Source organism: Typopeltis vanoorti, chromosome 9 (assembly GCF_054136105.1).
Source record: "Typopeltis vanoorti isolate ZY-2024b chromosome 9, IOZ_Tvanoo_1.0, whole genome shotgun sequence".
Classification (NCBI taxonomy): Eukaryota; Metazoa; Arthropoda; class Arachnida; order Uropygi; family Thelyphonidae; genus Typopeltis; species Typopeltis vanoorti.
Window position 1 is genome coordinate 79,972,553 of NC_143557.1, and position 19,501 is coordinate 79,992,053.

Genomic DNA, 19,501 nt, shown 5'->3' on the forward strand with positions numbered 1-19,501 from the left:
TTTTCGCTTTAGGAAAGTCGGAGTTACCAAACATCAGATCCTTTACTAATTATATCGCCGAACTTTATATATAGTTTCTATATATTCGGCATGAAACTCTTTGAGTTTCTTATTCGGCTAAGAAACAATATGGAATATCATTGAAAAGTGTTAAGAATTTAGAACTTTTCAATAATGCGAAAGTTTTCTTGTGTTCAGCATGTGGAAACTGTGCGAGGTAATGAAAATAATGAATTTTCCTCAATACACATTATGAGGTCCATAGTTAGCTTGTACAATGATCACGAAGCCACAGTAAGAACAGGATGTCAGGGAGTAAGGTGATGATGCCTGCTTTCTCCTCACTCGATTAGTATCTATGCTGAGGACATATTGAGTGAAGCATTGCATCACCTTAAGACAGGATTAGAATAAATGGCAGATTGATCAGCAATCTGAGGTAGAAAATTGATACAGTACTCCTTTGTAATGACAAGGAAGAAACAGGACGAATCCGTGACAAAGTTAATGAGATCAGTAAGAACAGAGACTACAACCTTCACTTGTTTCTAGTTCTTTTCTCTTTACAGATTTCCACACACACGCACGCACGTCATTGATGTCTCAAAGTCTCGCAAATGATCATGTGGGATTGATATTAAAACTATTTATTGAATCTATTTTTAGTTCTTTACGTTTGTGTGCTTCTCTCTATGTCCTCGGTAGCATTTTTTTTTTGTTTCTATTTTTTTCTTCTGTACTTTTTATGGTTCATATTTCGCTTCCCTACAAAATAAAGAGCATGCAATGCATTTGAAGCAGTTACAGGAATTGTATAAGTTTTAAGCAACTTAAAAACCACTTCAGTTCGAAATACTAAGTATTAATAGGAGGCTTAGAAACTGAAACCATCATCCATAAAATTCTAAGGTAGATCACTCTGAAAGAATGCATTTTACTTTCACTAAAAATATTTCATGTTTATCTGCTGAAAAAGTTCTTCTTTCAGTTAAAACATGAATTGTTACTTCGCTGGAACACTTGGGAGCGTCAGAAAAAAGTCATATCTGCTTCTGAATATCAGTATAAAAAATTCGTTAATTTTTTTCAATCTAAATAATGATGCATCATTATGCAACCCATTCAAAGATATGTATATATCCCACCGACCAACCCCTTTCTCCTATCCACTCGTTTTGCTCTATATTGTCAAAATGTCCGTATACCGCCTTCCTATAGGTGTTGACCACCATCTTCGTGTGAAGTTATTCAGACATTCCAGCAATCTTGTAGCCAAAACACTGCTACAGCACTGTTCTTTCAAACCCAGCAATCAAAATAACGTCGTCTTTTTATTTACGAGAGTGAGTTGAAAAATCACCATGACAGCTGTAACGCATACCCATCCACCAGCCCATTTCACACCGTTCAGAAGCCGAAAATCACGGCCCCAACATATGGAAATAGTGATGGTTCTATTTCCATTATTGCCAATTTCGTGAACAGATTTCAATGTAACCATTGAAGTAAACTCTTCGATATTTCTACCTAAGTGCAACATTGTTAGCATTATAAAGGCTTCGTTTTTCATTTTTTTTTGTTTTGCAAACAATGAAAGAGTAACTTGTTGACGTTACAATACGCAATGCGATGACGTTTGAAGAAAGGAGCAATCTAATGATTCAAATTGTATTAAGGGATATTATTTTAAGTGACAAATAGCTGTCACTTAAAACTCCAATGTATTTTCACCAGTCGACAGGTGCGATATTGAACAAATTACTGTCTAATCTCATTCTTTTGAGAGCTCTGCAATCTACTAATTAATTCAGTTGCATTGCGTTTCTTAGAAGAACCGGTATCGCCATTTTGTTGAAGTGATATCGTTTGTTTCTTCTTGGATTGGCTTGTACTTTGTCATAATTATTGGTTTTTAATTGGAATAAACGTCTGGCATGCTTATAATGAGAAATGTTTCTATCTTAAATAATCATCAAACTGCATATACCTGCACAGACATCACAAATATTACTCCGACCCATGGCCAGATATTGGCATTTGCTAACAAACTACAGTTTAGGCTTAATATTACAAGATTCCTACGAAAAACTATCCTATCCTATTTCATACGACTGGTGGGGGATAGCTATATGCTAGCTACCATATTAGGGAGATGATTATGAGCAAGCACGAAAAACTATGAAACCTAAAATTAATTTTTTTTTATGGAAGTGCTGTTTACACTCCTCAGTGCTAAACCGCCCGAAGAAAGAGTGTCATGAGTTCGAGTCTAGTCGCCGATTAGAGGGCCTTTTTCGACCGTTTCCCGAGTTAGTCGATCTCTGGCATGGGCAAATGGTTTTTTTTTTTTTTTCTCCCGGAATCTCGGGTTTTTCGTCCCGTAAACTCAAGAAAATCGACCGTAGAATCCACACTATTTTTAGACATTAAAAATATTGTATTAGGGTTAGGTACCACGAGATGGCGGCACTTGTTGGCTACCTCCTCATTGCGTGCCGTTTAATTAGTGATAGCCTTGGACCAGCTATCTCTGATTGGCTACCAGTGGGGTTTGATCTACCCACTCAGTTAGATAGGGCTAAAACAGCCTCACCTACTCCCTATACGGGAATAAAAGCTGTTAGCTTTTTTTTCTCTTTTTTTTTTAACTTAGTGGTGGGAGCGTCTTAAAAGTTATAGTTTAGGGATCATTAAAACCTTAAATCGGGTCCGACCATAACATTTGAAATATGCATTCCAGAATGAAACCTGAATGTCTATACTCAGCTTGTCCAACCCGCGGCCCAGGACGGCTATGAATGCGGCCCAACAAAAAATCGTAAACTTACAAACTTTATGAGATTGTGACTAAAAAATACCATTAATAATACTACAAATGCAATTTTAACATGCTATTAATTTATAAGCAATGAACTTTTGAATTTAACACGTTCTTTAGCAATGAGAGATTCATAAAATCATTCTCAAATAATTGTATTTATTCAAAATTGCCGCCCATGCGAGTAGTTACTTCTCGACATAATAAATGGCGCTAGCGCTCGTGCTCCCTACTTTTACCACGCAATAGATGTCTCTCTATGTGCGGCATGGGTACGCTGGTACGGCTTTCAATGTGCAATTGTAAACAGTCGAGTTGACACCGAAGAAAGGTACAGACGTTACGTGTGTTTGTGGCCATTTGGCGATTAATTTTTTTAGTAGTAAAAATTTGGCGATTAATTTTTTTAGTAGTAAAAATTTGGCGATTTGGTGATTATTAAACCTAGCTTTCTAATTTTCAATCTATTTTTTTTTTTAATTCCAGCATAGCTTCCACAGCGTCTCAAAAGAAAACCGAACCAAAAAACAAAAGAAAAATTATATAAGAAGGAAGATTGTTCAACGAAAAGTGGACAGGCGACTGTTTTTTTGTCGAGGCAAATACTAAGGCAATCTGCTTATTTTTTAGGGAATTTGTGCCAGTTTTCAAAGACTACAATTTGAAAAGGCATTACACGCAAAAACATACTGCGAAATTTAGTGCGTATCAAGGAATGTGTCGTAAAGACAAAATAGCGGAACTGAAAAAAAGTCTATCATCTCAACAAAATTTAAAAAAAAAAAAAACTGAAGCGGATTCTATTGTAAAAGCTAGTTATGTGGTTGCAAACTTGATAGCAAAAAAATCAAAACCGTATGCCGATGGTGAGTTTATTAAGCAATGTATGGAAAGCGTGGCAGATATAATTTGCCCTGATAAAAAAGGGGATTTTTCTAAAATCAGTTTGTCTCACCAGACTATAGCCAGACGAATTGATGAAATAGGAAAATCTGTCGAAAAAGGTTTGGAGAGTAGAGCTGCTAATTTTAAATTTTATGCTTTGGCGATAGACGAAAGTACTAATGCTACTAATACAGCTCAATTGGCAATTTTTATTAGAGGTATTGATGACGAATATAATATCACTGAAGAAATGGCTTCTTTAGTCACAACTAAATCAAGAGATTTATACGAAGCAGTGAAAAATACGTTAAAGCGATTTTCTTTGTCCATTGTGAACATATCTGGTATAGCTACTGATGGTGCCCCGGCGATGATAGGTAAAAGAGATGGACTTGTAAAATTAATAGAAGACGATGAAATTGCCTCCCAAAATTTAAGTATGATGAAATATCACTGCATATTACACCAAGAAAATTTATGCGCAAAAGCTTTAAAGATGGATAACGTCATGCAGATTGTCATCAAGGGTGTAAATTTCATAAGGGCCAAGGGATTGAATCATCGCCAATTCCAGGACTTCCTTAAATTTATGGATGCTGACTATGGGGACATCATTTACTTTTCGGAAGTAAGATGGTTAAGTCGAGGTAAAATGTTGAAAAGATTTTATGATTTGCCAAATAAAATCAAGTCGTTTATGGAATCAAAAACAAAATTGGTGCGAGAACTTGACGATGAAAACTGGCCTACAGATTTGGCATTTTTAGTAGACTTGACCGCTCATTTAAATGAGTTAAACATGCGTCTTCAAGGTGAAAACCAACTGATCAATAAAATGTTTCAAACTATAAGCGCGTTCGAAATGAAACTGGAACTATGGCAATCTCAAATTAAGGCAAACAATTTTATGCATTTCGACACGTTGGCTAAACACGGTCCTGTGAACAACGAAAAATATGCAGCCATGCTTTTCAATTTGATACAGGAATTTGAGAAGAGGTTTCAAGATTTCCGGAAAAATCATCAATCTTTTGATATATTTGCGACTCCATTTTCAGTCGACATAAACATATTACCTGCCAATTTTCAAATGGAATGCATAGAGCTATAATCTGACATTCAACTTAAAGAAAAATTTAATCATGTCTCTTTACTGGACTTCTATAAGCTATATCTTCCCAGAGAAAAATATCCCTCGCTTCACAATCATGCCTTATTCACGTCATCGCTATTTGGGAGCACGTACATTTGTGAGCAGCTATTTTCAAGGATAAAGCTCACGAAGAATAAAACTAGAACCAAAATATCTGATGAGCACCTTGAGAACTCACTGAGAATTGCAACTACTTCCATCGAACCATTAGTGTCTCAAAAACAATGTCAAACATCTCACTAATTTCATGTTGCTGTCTTGTCTTTTACTTTTATAATAAAAAATTCATGAATTAATGAAGTTTAAATTACTTAGATATGCTAACTATACATTCTACGTTTTTTTGCACATCAGCTATCGTTAATGTTAGTGTATTTTATGTGTGGCCCAAAACAACTCATCTTCTTCCAATGTGGCCCAGGGATGCTAAAAGGTTGGTTTGTTACGTTCATACAATGGCTCGTTAAGTTTTTTCTGTTTCTTTCTTTTTTTCCTGTTTATGTTTGCACCTTTTAAATTCTATTTTTTATGCTAGTTATAATAATAAAAGAAAAGCAGTGGCGAATTCTCCATGCTTGCTGCGCAAGCTCATTAATTGAGAAAGAAATAATATTTATTTGTTAATAAATGCATGCGTTTATAAGCATTCCATTTAGGCTTTTATTTTTGTAGACAGAAGACGTTTTAAGCTTGTGCGGCAATAATTGAGCTTTGCGTTGTGTATCGAAGGCCGACGCTAGTCAAGCTACCTTGGCTTGCTCGGTTGTGGGAGCATCCGGGTTCTCGCTTCAGCACTGTGATTTCATGCGCGCGTATAGCCATTTCTGCTCCCTCCACGTCATCTCACCCTCTTGCTTAAACACGGGCCATACGCAGTCAGAGTAGCTCTAGCTAGTGAGCTTCAGCCAGCCTTTACAAGTGTGCGTGTTGCTTGGGAAAATTAAGTTACAACCAACTTTTTATGACGATGTTATTGACCAGTTCATAAAGAAGAACTGTAGGATAGAATTTGTATTCAAGTAGCTAAATTGAAAGTGATAGAATATCATTTGTAAAATAAATGTTGTATTTGTATGATTAAATGTACATAAATTTCTAAATACTGTACATACTTTTAAATGGTCAGTAATTCATTATTCCGCTAATTAGACTTCAATCACACCTCTCATTCCCTGAATTTGATAACAAGAGCAAGCGTGAATTTCAAGACCAGCATTCGCCCTTGAAGAAAAATATTCCGTTTTTAATTCGATATTTCGTTGGGTGCCAGATGAGTGAAGCCAAAGTTTCATGGAGGACTGGGATCAAAGGATTCACTGAGAAGCTACTTCTCCTGGTGAATTCTAAATGGATATCGATTAGTTTCTCTTGGTGTGATTGTAGGATTAGCGGAAATGGAGAAGGGAATGATGGACACCAGTTCATTGGAATGGCATGAACGATGAAAGCATTGAAAACACAATACAGAGTCCCGATCCTATCAGACAATCGGAAAAAAAAAAGGAGAGAGGGGAACTCCGTCATAATGACTGATAGGTGAATCAATGAGAGAGGGGAAGGATGGTGAACCTCACCTCTTTGGTCAGCATAAGTAATTAAAAAAAATTTTTTTTTTTTTAGATTTGTTGATGTCCTTCCCATCGTGTTCTAAAATTGGGAAGATTTAGGATTTCAGGTAAAAAAAGTAACGTCTATACAAAAAATGGTGCCATGAAAAGTTAGAAATAAATGGCCGCCCATGGAAAAAATGAAAGAGACATTGTCGTCTGGTGACGTGGGTATTACTTAAGATAAGTGGAAGAGAAATAACAGCTTTATGCGAGAAAAAATATAGCTTTGGTACTTCGGTAGCATTAAGTCGAGTATAGCGATAAAGATTGCACTGCAACTATACTGGATGTGCTGTATAATATACAATAGAAGCTGACATTGACTTCAAACTTCCTAAGATAACACGAATGATCATTAACATTTTTAAACCTAACCAAGTTCAAAAGCATGCAAGAGTATGCATTTATAAAGTTTGGCAACATCTTCTCTGTTGTATGGAAGTGAATTGTGCACCATAAATCCTTCAGAAGAAAAAACCGAAAATGGAGAAATAAAATTCATATGAAGGAGAGCAGACTATACTCTCAGACAAATTGGACAAAGTATACCAATATCGAAAGTGCATTTTGGTGGATACGAACTTCAAGTTCAAAAGTCACACACAACAAAAATTGCAATGGAGAAGCAAACCATGACATGTCTGATTAAGGATCATTTTAGGATTCTGTCTGGACTATTGTGTGCAGGTTTGGTCTCTAAAGAAGTGGTGGAAAAGATGGTGTAAAGAACAGTTGCAAAGATATCAGGATTATACAGTGCAAATTATGAGGACAAATTGAAAGTATATGGACTACAAAGTCTGGCTAAGAAGAGAAAAAGGGTGATATGGTAGAGGGTCTATGAACTTTTAGTATTATAAGATATTGTCTAATGAAATTTTTCATTATGTGGAAAAAATAGACAGAACACGGGAACATCCATAGAGTTGTTCATGGTTAAGAAGATGCTAGTTTTTTCTCTGAGTGTGAGTGATTGGAATGTTTTGCTTTTGAAGTGGTGAATGTATCTAGCGTGAATGATTTTAAAAGATGTATGAGCTGGTTTGCGTGATGTGCAGCCTCCTTAGATCAGTCCTTGATTCCTTAGTGGTCTCAGATAAAAATGATTACATTAATAATAACTTCAACACTCCGTACACGTAATTATTACATAGTAATAATTACGTGTTTATACTTGCATGCACGTTCGTGCTTATGTGTAATGTAAATAGTATAAACGAAGTTTACCTTTGATTATGAAAAAAAAAATATTTTGTATAGACATTAATTCTAGTCATTGTTGCCAGATGGTAGTATCTAGCACTGAAATTTTTGTTATGGAATTATATAATTCTTATTTAAATTAAGGGGATATTTTATCCCACATTATTTCAAAGCCGAATAAGAAAACTCTAAGATAGAAATTAAAGAGTTACATTCCGAATATAGCAAACTATAAAAGTTCGGTGAGTCCAAGCGTGAGCAAACACCTGGGTGGTACAATACCGGGCAACTTGTAGTAAAGGAGGATAAAGCTAGGATCGCTATTCTTAGTATTTGCCCCAATGCAAAACTCATCCCCTAGGAGATGTATGTTTCATTAATTTATCTGTGCACCTTTCTTAGTTTTCTTATTCGGCTTTGAAATAATGTGGGATAAAATATCCCCTTAATTTAAATAATTTTTACATCACCGAAGTGAAGCCTTTTGGCTCTTTATTTCATTAATTATATAATTCTTGTTTACCTTCTTTCCGTGTACATGTAATTGCAGTTAGAAATAATGGCGAGAATAAGTAATAATATTTATTTACGTATTGTGTAACCTAATGGAAATTGGAGTTAGTGTTTCAATGTACAGTCCAATATATGATTGGAATTACAGGTGCATCCTCACAATGAGGTTGTATGGAAATCAAAAATTCGAATATAATTTATTTTTAAGTAAAAATTTTTAAAAAAATTTACTCCCCTATTGAGAATGAATTGCAGTAGAAATTAACCATTTCTTGATTTAACACGTTCATTGCCAATCACGCGATATCGCGCGATGCGAGTTCTCACCAAACGGCCGATCACGCGTTATCGCGTTGACGTCGCTAACTAAATAAAAAAAATTTGGCCACCACACGAAATTCCAATTTTCAGCTTGGCCATGAAAGTGTTAAAGAAAGATTTTCATGACTACTGGCAAGCATACTAATACATTATATTACACAAAAAACGTTATAAATTTCATACAAATTGAATTGCAATATGTTTTTTATATACCTATTTATATATACTTTATATACTATATATGCCTCCGTGACCAGGAGAAATCCTTATATGAGCTTTCTAAATTGAATGTGAATTAGCCGATCTCATACGGAGGTAGCAGATTTTTTTCTTCTCCCAGAAACTCGAATTTTTCACCCCACGTATAGACAAATCGGCCTTCGGAACACACGCAATTTACAGACAAAAAATACTGTTGGTGGTCATGATGGACGATAGATGGCGTTATTGGGTGTAGTAGAATTAATAGTGGAGGGGGTGAGATGTATTTAGCAAAGTAGAGTAGAGTGCTCTCTAGGACTCCCTTAAAGGTGTCATGTAATAATAATGTTTTTGGCAAAAGTTAAGGACGTAGTTAAGGAATTAACTTACATTGCTTAAGAAAATTATGCAGAAAGATGTTTCAGTATTGACCTCAGCACTGCCGTATCTATCCCTTTCAAGAACATTCTCGCGATGGTAAGCAGTACCACTTTCATGCCAGATCAAGTGTCGTCTAGAATCGGAGGAAAGATTAAAACGACTCTCATCTGTAAAGAGTACATTAACCCATTGGTGTCTTGTCCAATTTTTATGGATACAACACCACTGAAAACGTGATCTATGAAGAACCTGTCGATGAAGGATGCAAACTACAGTCTTCGGGCGTATAGGCCTACTTGTCACAGTTTGGGGATATCTGCGTACCTTTGCTTGAATGAAGCCAACTTGCAAGCTGGCCTGCCGTGGTGCGTCCAGAGTCTGGATACGATGCTATGTGAGATTCCAAACTCTCTGGCAATATCAGTCATATTTGGGAATTAATTTTAATATCCATTAGAATAGCTGTAAAGAATTGTAGAATTTGGGGTACTGCTCTTGCACAAGAAGGCAGTATCCTATCATGGATTTTCTATGGAAACAACCAAAGCAATATTCAAATATAGCATGAATACTTTGTAGACTTTATTCTAGAACTACACGAAAGATCTTGACCACAAGCGAAAGCCATTGTTATTCCCCACCATAAGAAAAGCAGAACTGTTGTCTATAATCCATCAAACTACACTAAAAGTTCAGGAACCAATGGCATCATTGGTTCCTGAACATCAGACCCACAGCTAGCGTAGGTCTGGTCTCACTAAAACTAATAAATAAAACCGGGATAAAACTAATCAGATACCCAGCATGTTAAAGACTAACCTAATCACATCTATGTACAATTAATTGATAGTATCTACACTACTATCAATTAAATTATGGAGCAAGTCATTTTATAAGAAACTTGCAACATATATAGAAAGCTTTCACATAATCCTAAAAATACAGTATATTTTTCAGGAGAATAAGGAATATCGATAATAAAAAAAATTTTATTATCGATAAAATTAGATATTTAGTATAATTCAAAATTACTTAAAAATAAAATCCATTCCTTTAAATTGTAATTAAAGGAACGGAGTAAACACGATTAGCACTACGAACACTACTACTGGCGCAAACTGCATATAAATAACAGTGGAACTGGGTGACGGACAGTGCCGCATTACGCTAATAGCTCGCATCTCACTATGACGTGCATATGTTTGCGCGCGTAGCAAATACTAGCAATATGACACTGGTAAACACTGCTGCTAGCGTCCTTCGCCCTCTTAAGTGCTACAAGATGGATTTTTTATTATTTTTTATACAAAATAAGAGAATTGTATAGGATTGTTGATAAAATTAAATATTACAAGCAAATATAAATTAATAAATAAATTTATATATATCGAGAAAAATTGGGGGTGCTGCAGTTCCGTAGTGGCTATGCACGAGCCGCCCCTGGCGATGAGAAAATATCAAAATTAGTTTCATTCTCGCGTAAGTTTTTGAACCGCGAACTGAATTCTTGTAGTCTCTGTATTTCCTCTGAATATTTTTTTTTCGTTTCAGGTGGATTTTCTTTTTTCAAAATTGGAAAATGATCCATATTATTAGATTTCAGTTGCCTATTCTAAATTTTTAGTTTATTTTCAAAGGCTTTTATCGAACATTTCATTAATAAGTTTATTCTGTCCTTGAAGATTTACATTTAATTCGTTCAAATGTTGAGTAATGCCAACGCAAAATCTCACGTCCAGTCCTTGTCATTAAATTCTGGAAACGGGTTGTCTTTCATCTCCAAGAATAACTGAATTTCGCTCTTCAAATCGTACACACGCTTAAGCATTGTGCCGCAACTTAACCATCGAACCTCGGTGATAAAAAGAATATCGCCATATTCGCATCTCTCAAAAATTCCTCAGAAATTCGCAATGATTCAGTCCTTGAGAGCTAATAAAATTTACAACTTCAATGATCAGTGGAATAACATTTTCAAAACTTTTGCACTCAAAGTTTCTTGGTGCAAACAGTGAGAAATAATTATTTCGCGTCCCTAATCTTTTTATCGTCTCTGGATAATAATCCGACAGACCAACATTCACACTAGACATGGCTTGAGCTCCATCTGTTGTAATACAGACGATCTTTTCTATTGGGATATTTAATTGATTAAGAACAGTTTTCAGTTCCCTGTATATATCTTTTCTGGTAGTAGTTTCTTTCAATGGAATTAAAGGTGCAAATTCTTCGGTGATGTTAAAACTAGAATCTGTTCCTCTCAAAAAGACAGCAAGTTGTGCCATATCACAACTTTCATTCAAAAGCCAAAGAAATCCATTCTAACTTAGAAATATGTCCCTGCTACTTACTGGATTACTTAGAAATATTTCCTCGATACTTTGTGAAAGACCGTCAATCCTTGCGATTGTAAATCGCGACAAGCCTGATTTTCAAAATTATATCTTTTTTTTTTATTTTATCAGTGAAAGCGACATCTGCTACCACTAGTTAGCATTCTTTTACTATTTCTCCATCAGATAACGATTTCATTCTTTTTTGCCAAAATTTGAGTACCAATGTAGCTTGCATGAACTGTAATATCTGCAGTTAATGAAGCAGCTCTAAATACTTTTGCCGTTGTTTAAGATTTTTTGCAGTTGATTCACTTTGTTTTCACGTGACTGTCCTTGCAAATGTCAAAATTTGAAGAATGTTTAGTTTTATAGTGCCTCTTGATGTTATATTCATTGAGAACAGATATCTTTTCACAACATATCAAGCAAACAGCAGTCTTTTATCCAAGTAAAAAAAAGTCGCATGTCCACTTTTGTTAAACTGACAATTTTCATCCTCAACTTTTCGTTTTCTAGATTTTGAACTCATTGATTAAACAGTTTTCTGTTTGTAAAAAAAAGAAAAAAAATTGTCAAGTTGCAATTTTTGAAAAGAAAAAATTATATTACTGTTATAAAATTATAATTTGTTTAGAAGACCTACCTTGCATCAATAAGTTTATTCAAGAATAATGCAACTACTTTCATATATTGTTAAAGTGCGACTGAAAATGCAAAAGCAAATGGCACAATCATGGGAACTATCATTGCGAGAAATATTTTTCATGTGACTTCTTAAATGCATGCTTCCTATTAATAGCACATGCTTTTTGCTCAAATTTTTACACTTTAGCTAAATGAAGTGAAATATTAAAAAAACGTTTAATTTTCTTGACCCAAAAGCTCTGGAATGACTTTTAATGGGATTATATTGATCAAGTGCATATAATAAACAACTATGTTATACCCAACTACGGCTATTGGCATCTTCGGGGGCACATAACTGATGTAAGGCACTAAAAAGTAAAAAAACTGTTACAAATTATAATCAACCGATTCCAATTATATTAAACAAAGAACAGAGCGCATACAATACATGCATAGAGTGTGCATGATATCACTGAAGTGAAATGTTTTGGTAGGCTGCAGGTTAGTAGTTGTAGGGCTGCATGTCCCCCATGGGTTGCTTAGCAGTGATCTAGATGTCTTTGAAACATTACAAGACATCCAAGTTTACAACTTTATTTCTTCATGGAAAGAGATTCCTTCAAAAAAATTCGCTTAACGCAGCCTTTTGCCTTTTATCCTGTTGAGTGCTACCATGCAATCCCCTTTTGCACACAATTTGACAATTTTGAATGTATACCCACTTTCTACTTGAAATAGTCAGTTATACAAATTGCCACAAGTTGACTTGTCTGAATTTGCAGTTGTAATCTACAGAAATAGTTTGTCCTTAGGTTTTAGATACCAGTAAATGGTCTGCATATATACAAATGCAAAAGCAGAAATCATCATGCTACATTTAAGGCTTGCTTTGTCATGATTACTTCTCATTTTACTTTGAGTGGTATCAAGGATCACACAATCATCCACATCTCTCACATACACTAGTGTATAATGCATTCTTATTTAAACTACTAATTATTTAGTTAGTTCAATTCAGGGTAAAATTAATTATAAAGCATCACATAAACCACCAAACAATTTTATTGACTGTGAAGGCAGCTTGGATCATGAGTTCTTACAAAAATTTGTTAAAGGATATATATACACACAACCTGAAGAGATTTCCAATGTACATTCAAAATTTTGTGCAAGAGATCCACAAGACATCTTTTGGCTTTTGTTAATAGCAAAATAATAAAGGAATTATAACAATATACAGTAACAGATATATTCACATTTTATTTAAGTAATTTATCTATATTTTGGCATATGAGTTATTTTCACTCAATAAAAAAATTTAAAAAAAAATTAAAAAAATTAATGTTTCTGGTTCATTATGAATATAAAATTATTCAATCCTAACTGCAATTGTTACTCAACTTGGAAAAATTGAAACAGAAAAATTTAATACTTTTAACTAGTGAAAGGAAACTGCTACATACCTTATTTTCTGAACACAAACACAGAAAGTGCTAATTCAATCTCTGGATGCTGATAAATTAGGTACTTGAGCTTAAGTCATCACAGTAATATAACATTCCATATTTATTGACCACAGAGATTAATAAGGTGGTATGCATATTAAAATAATGTCTCTGAAATTCGATATTTCTCATTTGCCCCAAGTTCACAATGCCTATATCAAATATTTCGTTATTTTTATTTTTGTGATTATTGTTTTAGCTGCAAATTTTCATCAATGCAGGATGATCACATTCCAAGTTTTAATTAAAATAGCCAGGTGTATTGCACCACCCTAAATCAAATTAGACTTCGATTCTGAAATGTGTTGCGATCAACAATTCTGCACTTATTAAGAACAATTACACAGGACATGTACTAGAAAACAACTTGATATAAAAACATTCATTGGCAATTAAAAAAACAACAAAACAGTGGAATGTTCTGCAGGAATGTCTTATCTGTTTAAAATGCTAACGGGGTTGAGTATTATACATGTTACAATGACACTTTATCGATGCCATCCATGTTGGGCTTATTAACACAGTTTTAACTCAATCCATATGCCATCAAACTATATTCTTAAGCACACATTTAATACGAAATCTCTATCTCCATAATCCAAGATTATCACTTAAAAAGTATCAGTCCAAAAATTGATTAATGGTGGTTTCCACTTCTGACCATCACTCATCTCCAGCTCCTGTATTTCTTTTTACTTTACGTTGGCGAGGAGACCTCCTTGGAGACTGCTTTGGTGATTTGTCTTAAAACAAAAAAAAAAAGAAAAGAGACTGAGATGTAACTAAATACATAAATACAAAATCTACTATTATATATTATTATATAGTTTGAAATTTATTTTAGATTTGGCCAAAAGCCAAATCCCAGGAATTTTCTGCAAGTTTACTATAGAAATATATTATAGAAATTTGACTGTATATAGTAAATCAAATAAGACCATGCAATGGGAGCTTACTTAAAAGAGGTCTTTATACCAACTATCTTAGTATGTCAACTCATATAAGATTTATTCAAAGATAGGGATATATTCAAACATGGGTTAACAGCAATGAAATCCATACTGGAGTTCATTTATTCACTGTGATATACTACTTTGTACAAATTAATGTGCATTTATTGATCTACCCTAATAATAGCATTTCTGGATGGAGTCATGCATTTTACTTAATAATTAATAGAATGTTAGTTCTCTATATATTCAGTGACAAGATCAGGCAAACAAGAATGGGTTGTCATCAATTATGTAGCTCAGGCTTCCATATTACTTGACACACACATTTTGAGCAGGTCTTGTGAAAAGTGACAAGATAAAGAGGAGAAGAGACAGAACAAGTGATAAATTACCTAGACACACAGAACAAAAGTGGCAATGGAGGGAAGAAGTTATTATTTTCATTATTTTCAATGTCTTAATTCATTAGAAATGCTTTACTTTAGTGCGATCAACTTGTTATGCTAACATAATTACTATGAATAAGTAATATAATGCATTAAACAACGCTGGATGCAGATATGTAATCCCAGAAAAACAGAATGCGCCATTAACAGTTCATAAGGGTAGTGTAATAGAATGCTGTGCCATTGCTGTTAATCATATGCTGTTAATTTCTTTAATTTAAGTGTCTTTATTTTTTCTCAATACCTTATATATTATCTCTTTATATGCCATTATTTTATTATCTTTACTATTCTACGTGTTTTTTCTATATATTTTCCTTTCTTACTCTGCCTATATTAGTAATATCTTTTTATCTTTATTCTAATTAGTGGTGCATGCTTTCTCTCTCTGAATCTTTCTTGCTTATGTTATTATGTACTATGTTTATATGTTTATCTACCCTTCGCACTATGAGTCTTATACCTAAGATACTAGAAAATTTAAACTTTATTTAATTTAGACTGCACCACTAATATCATTTAATTAGCATAAAACTTAAATAATACAGCCGGCAGATTTCTCTCTCTAACACAAATTCCTTCAATAAAACTTTACACAAACAGCTGTGGTCTATTCTTTTACTTAATTTTACGCTTAGGCTATATCACTTAGTTTCCCGCTCACAAGTTCAATTTATTTAGGAACAGTGTAGTTGTAAAAATAAACAAACAGGCAGCACTCTTTTAACAAAAAGAACAAAACAGTTTATTTACATTACTATGAAATATACATGAATTTAGACATTAGGGAGATTGCTTTCTCTATCCATTTATAAAATCTTTAGCATAAATTATAACCTATTTACTTCAACACTAATTAACTTCTTTAACTCACAATCTTATTTACTCTCTGCTTACAAATTCAACTTATTAAACTTCTAGTTTACTTGCAAAGCAGGTTAGTTAACTCTCTGTTAAGTTATCTTTACAAAATTTATATCAACTTCCAATATACCAAATCGATTCTCTTAATGACAATTCTTACTACTATTGAACAATCTCTTAAAAGTCCATCTACAACCTACTATGAGAGGGAATAAACAAAAGGTTTAACTTACAAGACTCAGCATTGCACATTCAGTCAAAAGTCTTTCACTACAGTCTTATGGCATTTCTTTCAATTCAGATCTTGAGCTTCCTCAGGAATGTCTGGCTTCAGTAATATATCTCAATGGGAAAATAGTGGGCTGTGAACTACGACTGGCAAAAGGTTGTTCTCCCACGGCAAAAAAGAAAATCTTCCAAGCAAAGTTGCTTCGAGTAATTTACATCGCCTTTTCTCCTCTGCTTTGGCTCGCTGAAAATGCCTGGACAACTGCCGTCTCCAATAGCTCAAACAGCCGCTTCCAAATGACCGTAATTGCCACCAACTAATTCTCTTATGGACTCCCGAATCTGTTCCCTCTTTCTGGCGATAACTAGAAGCCTTTCCTTTTTCGGCAACGTCTGGAAGCTCTCTCTCTGGCCTAGAAGTCGTCTCTCACTAGCAACGTCTCGAACCGGGAAGCTCTTTATGCTTGGCTCAGTCCCTTTTTATTATCCTTCTCTGAGACCTCGTACGAAGTTTGTAACCCCCCCCCCGAAGAATTCGGCATGAATCTTTCATCTTAAGTTTCAAGTTCGGTCCGTCCTTTGCTATCTTCTGTGCCTTCTTTTGATTGTAAGTTGCCAGTCATCGGAAAGTTGTTGGAACCTTTCTGACTGACTTTGGAGGTGTTTACATGCAGAGCTTGTAAGCCTTTCTCATACACACAAAGTGTATAAACAACCTTTCTTATGCCGCCATGTAGATCTATTACATACAGTTCCAGCGGCAAAAACATTGCCTTTGTTTTTAACATTCTAACATATTCTCATTAAAGGAGTATATACAGTTAATTTCCAAAGGGCTATTTACAAAAACATATCTAGTACAAAATATACAGAGACAAACAAGTTATTTTTACAACATTCTCATGGGACTTTTGACCTACGTAAAAATTGATGTAAAGCGTTTTGATATTTTTAAGCTACATCAAGTTTTTACAGTAGCTAATGAAAATAAAACTAATGTTAATATATATACCAGCTTCCCCTTAATCTGTTAAGTCCAATGGCCCATCATGGCCAAGTTATCTGGCATCATAAATCTAGCTAATGTCATGTTAGGATAGTTAAATCAGTATACATAGCTGCCATGAATTAATGAAGCAAACTATATTTTTTGGCCAGTGTATTTTGGAGATGACACGAGGGCAACTAACTCGCCATAAATAACACTGGCCAACAAAAAAATTTTTTTTTCCCTGCTGATTATGATCTGACACTTGTTTTTTACTAATTTGGGTACGCTGATTTCAAATATCAAACCCATTTTTCTCTATCACATCAGGTTTTTCCTCTGTGGCATTTTCTTTTTGCTAATTTGTAAGTTTTTGATAGTTTTAAGGAGGCAGTACTATTTAGAGGATCAAAAAAATCGATTTTTTATTATTTTCTAAAAGTATGTACTTTTAAAAATCTGTTCCTAACTTTTTATCAAGACATTCGAAAAATTCCCGAAGATATAGCTTATTATTCAAAGCGGTGCACAGATCAGAATCGAATCGGAGTGCTCACCGCTCTCACTTGTTAGTAAACGAATAAATGCGCAAGAACCTGCAACGGGACGTACTGGCGCTTTGAATGCGAGAGAGGGTGATAACCGACCTAATACATTTAGTTGATGAAAAGTAGGTGATGACAACTGCCTAAAACAAATGAATGCTATGGTGCTATATGCACCATAGCGGACAAAGAACGATCAAAATTAGTCAATCGATCGTGAAAGTATGATGAGCGCTTATAACGTTTCAATAAAGTCTCTGTTTTTTTTTGTCTTGTTAATTGCATGTTAGTTGGCAGTGAAGAAAATACATCATGTCTACTACTCGAAAATGTGTCAATAGTGTAGACTCCTTCTGCTACATTTGTGGCAGCTTTACTGTTCCCAGTCAAAGGACAAATATCACTGATTTTGTTAAGAAAGTGTACTTTGCATACTTTGACGTAAAACTTGCAGATCAGGACAATTCATGGGCTCCAAATAAAGTGTGTAAGTCATGTGTAGAAAATTTACGACAGTGGAGCAAGGGAAAATGCCAAAAATTAGCTTTTGGCATTCCAATGATTTGGCGTGAACAGAAAAATCACGTAGATGATTGCTGTTTTTGTTTAGTTCAGACTTCTGGTCATAATAAGAAGAATAAGAAAAAAATTGTGTATCCAAATCTCGACTCAGCAATTCGGCCAGTTGCTCATTCCAATGAAATAGCCGTGCCAATTTATAAAGGACTTCCTTTACTTGAGAACGAGCATGATCGGGATATGCCAGATGTTCTTGAGGAGCAAGACCCGGATGTTGATTTAGACAATGAAAATTTAATTTCTAGTTCTGGACCGCAACGTTTTACTCAAGCGGAATTGAATGACTTAGTAAGAGATTTGGGCCTATCAAAGGAATCATCGGAATTGTTAGCTTCAAGATTAAATGAAAAAAACTTACTGGAGCAAGATACGAAGATAACTTTTTATCATAGCAGGGAAAGTAATCTTGTACAATATTTTAAACACGAGTGTGGGTTTGTTTACTGTAACAATGTGTCAGGTTTACTAACTGAAATGAGTGTTGTACAATATCATCCAAATGAGTGGCGTTTATTTATCGACAGTTCAAGCAGAAGTCTCAAGTGTGTCTTACTACACAATAGGAATGTATATGGCTCAATTCCTATTGGCTATTCCGTCCACTTAAAGGAAACATATGAGGACATTACATAGGTTCTGAAGTTATTAAAATATACAGACCATAACTGGATCATCTGTGTGGATCTTAAAATGGTGAACTTTTTACTTGGCTTTCAAAGAGGATATACAAAGTTTCCATGTTTTCTATGCTTCTGGGATAGTCGAGCTAGAAACCAACACTGGAGTCAGAAACATTGGCCTCTTAGAATATCCTTAAATGTTGGAGAACAGAATGTTATAAATCAACCTTTAATTGACAGAGAAAAAATCATTTTTCCACCTCTACACATCAAACTAGGTCTTATGAAGCAGTATGTTAAAGCTATAGATTTACAAGGTGACTGTTTCCAATATATATGTGAAAAATTTCCATGACTTAGTTATGAAAAAATTAAAGCCGGTGTATTTGATGTACCGCAAATTAGAACTTTAATGAGAGACCCAAATTTCATCAACTCTATGAACGAAATTGAGAAAGAGGCCTGGACTTCATTTACGATGGTTGCGAATAATTTTCTTGGAAACAAAAAAGCATGCAATTACAAAGATCTACATGGAAACAATGCTTGAAAATTTCCAGCGTTTAGATTGCAACATGAGCATAAAGCTTAATTTCCTATACAGTCATCTTGATAGATTTCCCGAGAATTTAGGTGCTGTAAGCGATGAACAAGGTGAAAGATTTCATCAAGACTTAAAAACTATGGAAGATCGGTACCAAGGAAGATGGGATTCTCACATGATG

At 34.5% G+C, this 19,501-nt stretch overlaps 2 protein-coding genes across 2 annotated transcripts in view; one reads left to right on the top strand and one right to left on the bottom strand.

Annotated features, from left to right (window-relative positions):
• The window catches only part of LOC150103189 (kelch-like protein 38), a 161,907-nt gene that overhangs the window by 125,937 nt on the left and 16,469 nt on the right, over positions 1-19,501 (top strand). The window lies entirely within an intron of this gene.
• The window catches only part of LOC150103194 (translocon-associated protein subunit alpha-like), a 97,211-nt gene continuing 90,802 nt past the window's right edge, over positions 13,093-19,501 (bottom strand). The window contains exon 9 of the mRNA XM_090397755.1: positions 13,093-14,296. Coding sequence (XP_090253881.1) covers positions 14,217-14,296 — 80 coding nt within the window. The 3' untranslated portion in view covers positions 13,093-14,216. The remainder of the gene's footprint in view (positions 14,297-19,501) is intronic.